Below are 3,027 nucleotides of genomic sequence, written 5' to 3'. Positions count from 1 at the left end.
TTTATTAAGAGACCAGAAATTCAAGTAATTAACTCTTGATGAGTTCAGCACAGCTGTTAACTGAAAGCCTGAATTCCAGGAGACTCTACCTCATAAAACTGACTGAGAAAACTGTCATCTAAGCAAAAGCTAATGTGCTACTTTGAAGAATGTAAAATATAAAATATATTCTGGTTTGTTTAAAGTGTTTTTTTGTTTAATAAATAATTTCATATGTTTTTATTTATAGTTTGGATGAGTTTAGTACTAATCTACAATACAGAACATTTTAAAATAATGTAAAAACTCTGATTTTAAGGTGTATTAGACCCAGAGTTTTAGTATTACAGTAGAGTATTGTGTGGGATGGAGGGATGGAGGGATGTGGGCCGGATTTGCCTTATTTGGAGAGCACAAGTTCAGTTCATACTCAGCCAGTGACGAAACCCTGCAGATCCCCCAGTTCAGGAGGAGGGACTCTGCACTGGGTGAGTCAGAGAACTGGGAGAAAACCAGTCGTTTATAAAGCCTGAGAACTCAAACCCCAGCAGATCACTTTAACTTTAACCAGGAGAAAACAGAACCAGCATTAACCTGAGAATCAGAAACATCACGAGAAACATCATGAGGAACATCATGGCAACATTGTGTATTTCTGTGATGGTCTTTTTTGGTGCATCATCAGGTAAAACCGCTATTTTAAAGACTTTTATTGTTTTAAAAGTGTGAAATATGGTTTTAAATAGTGTATTCATGTCTTATTTATGTGATTTAACCTGTTTTAATGTGTAAAACAGTTTAGGTATGTTTTAAGGAATTGTCCGTTCCACCTTAAAACTCTAGATCGCCTAAATGGAACTGCCGCAACATTTAAGGTGGAACGGACACTTAATCTGTTCAGTTTTGATTTGTTACATTGTTAACTAGCATTAATTAACTAACCTGAAGCGGATGGTGAGATTTAGATTAGGCTCAATAGAAAGTATTTTAGAATTGAATTGGAAGCCTCGTGTATATTTTCTACACTTATGTAAGATTGGAAGTTTTGTAAACTATTATTTCTGCAGAATTCAATTATTGTGTAACAACTACTCTTACAAATATAAATTACAAATATTTGATATGTCCTACAGTCAAGTATAAATGAGATTTTTGAAAAATGTTATGATTTTGACATTTTATTATGCAAAATGTTTTTTTATTATTATTTAAGCAAAATGTAAGAAGTGGAAGCCTTTTAATTTTATTTAATTAAACTTTAATTATGTTTCATATTTAAATAATAATTTATGCATGTGCTATACTCATGTAAGAATTGAAATTTGTACATTTTATTATTTCTACACAACGTTGCATTACACATTTCAGTTAAAAGGAAAAAGTACGGTTTAGTGTGTAAAATTAAGATATAATGTTAATTATTGTTTTATTGTTTGAAGCATCTTTAGGTAGAGGTCATCTTCCCAGAGCGAAGAATGTCACCTGGTTATCTCACAACTTCAAAACCATCCTCACCTGGAGCCCCAAACCTTCCAACCACACCTACACTGTAGAATTCTCCAGGTGAGCTTTAAAACCTGTTTACATTACCTGTCTTTAGAACTCAACTGACCATATTCATAATCACAGTAAACAATTAATTAATCAATAGTTTTAAAGATGTAAATAATGAGTTTTAGATGAATATAAGGCTGTTCATTCATAACTAGCATTTACTTATTAACATGTTATTGTTATTAACTGGAATCCTATAAAACCTAATTTTATTATATCTGGTCGGTACAGTTAATGATTGGAGTTGATTGGTGATTGAACAGTCATGGTTTGATAAAGGTTGGTATTGATAACAGTAGGTATTGGTAACGGTCAGTGTTGGTAACGGTCGGTATTGTAATGGTTGGTAGTAGTAACGGTAGGTATTTGTAATTGTAGGAGTTGGTAACAGTCACTGTTGATAACAGTTGGTTGTAGTAACGGTAGGTATTGGTTATTGTAGGTGTTGGAAACGGTCGGTATTGGTAACGATTTGTGTTGGTAATGGTTGGTATTGGTAGTGGTTTGAGTTGGTAATGGTCACTGTTGATAACGTTTGGTATTGGTAATTGTAGGTGTAAGTTACAGTCGGTGTTAGTAATGGTCGGTGATGGTAACGGCCGTATTGTAACGGTCGGTGTTGGTAACGGTCGGTGTTGGTAACGGCCGGTGTTGGTAACGGCCGGTGTTGGTAATGGTTGTGTTGGTAATGGTCGGTGTTGGTAACGGTCGGTGTTGGTAATGGTTGTGTTGGTAATGGTCGGTATGTCTGTACAGGGTGGGTCAGGATAAACAGAGGAACCCGCACTGTATCAGAAGCAGAGAGACGGAGTGCGACCTGACCAACAACCTGAAGGACCTGAAGAGCTTCTACACTGCGGACGTTCTCTCAGAACCGGCGCCGGGATTCAGCACCGACCTGATGGAGCTCCCGTCCACTCCGTCCAAGAAGTTCTGTCCATATAACGACAGTGAGTTCACCTAAACTCTCACTATAACACTCGCAACTTCACCTGAACTCTCACTATAGCTCACAACTTCACCTAAACTCTCACTATAGCTCACAACTTCACCGAAACACTCACAACTTTACCTAAACACTCACAACTTTACCTAAACACTCACAACCTCATCTAAACACGTACAGCTTTCCCTAAACACTTATTCCGCTTTATCTAAACAACTGCTAAAACCTGCAACTTCATCTAAAGGTAGAGAGAGTGCTGGACTGTAATCTGATGATGTTTCTCGTGTTTTTTGTTGGTTCAGCTCTAATAGGAAGACCTGAGTTCAGTGTGAAGCTGAACGAGAATCAGACGATTGTGATCTTTATTCAGGATCAGCTCACCGCTTTACATCACCACGGAAACCCTCTCACCATCCGCGACGTTTTCAAATCAGACCTGAAGTACGAGATCACTTACACCAAGGCCGGCAGCACCGGACCGGTGAGCATCACCACACCACCGCACCATGATCATCTACCCCACAACCTGATTATAAAACCAGTTTATA

At 37.5% G+C, this 3,027-nt stretch overlaps 1 protein-coding gene across 1 annotated transcript in view; it reads left to right on the top strand.

The window, feature by feature from the left end:
- The first annotated feature begins 414 nt into the window (after positions 1-414).
- f3b (coagulation factor IIIb) overlaps positions 415-3,027 on the top strand; it is a 4,568-nt gene continuing 1,955 nt past the window's right edge. The window contains exons 1-4 of the mRNA XM_007240409.4: positions 415-664; positions 1,419-1,542; positions 2,290-2,483; positions 2,782-2,960. Of these exons, the coding sequence (XP_007240471.3) occupies positions 604-664; positions 1,419-1,542; positions 2,290-2,483; positions 2,782-2,960 (558 nt within the window). The 5' untranslated portion in view covers positions 415-603. The remainder of the gene's footprint in view (positions 665-1,418; positions 1,543-2,289; positions 2,484-2,781; positions 2,961-3,027) is intronic.

Source organism: Astyanax mexicanus, chromosome 4, assembly GCF_023375975.1.
Source record: "Astyanax mexicanus isolate ESR-SI-001 chromosome 4, AstMex3_surface, whole genome shotgun sequence".
In the NCBI taxonomy this organism is placed as follows: Eukaryota; Metazoa; Chordata; class Actinopteri; order Characiformes; family Acestrorhamphidae; genus Astyanax; species Astyanax mexicanus.
Note: the sequence above shows the minus strand (reverse complement) of the source record. Positions and strands in the feature narration are given on the sequence as shown.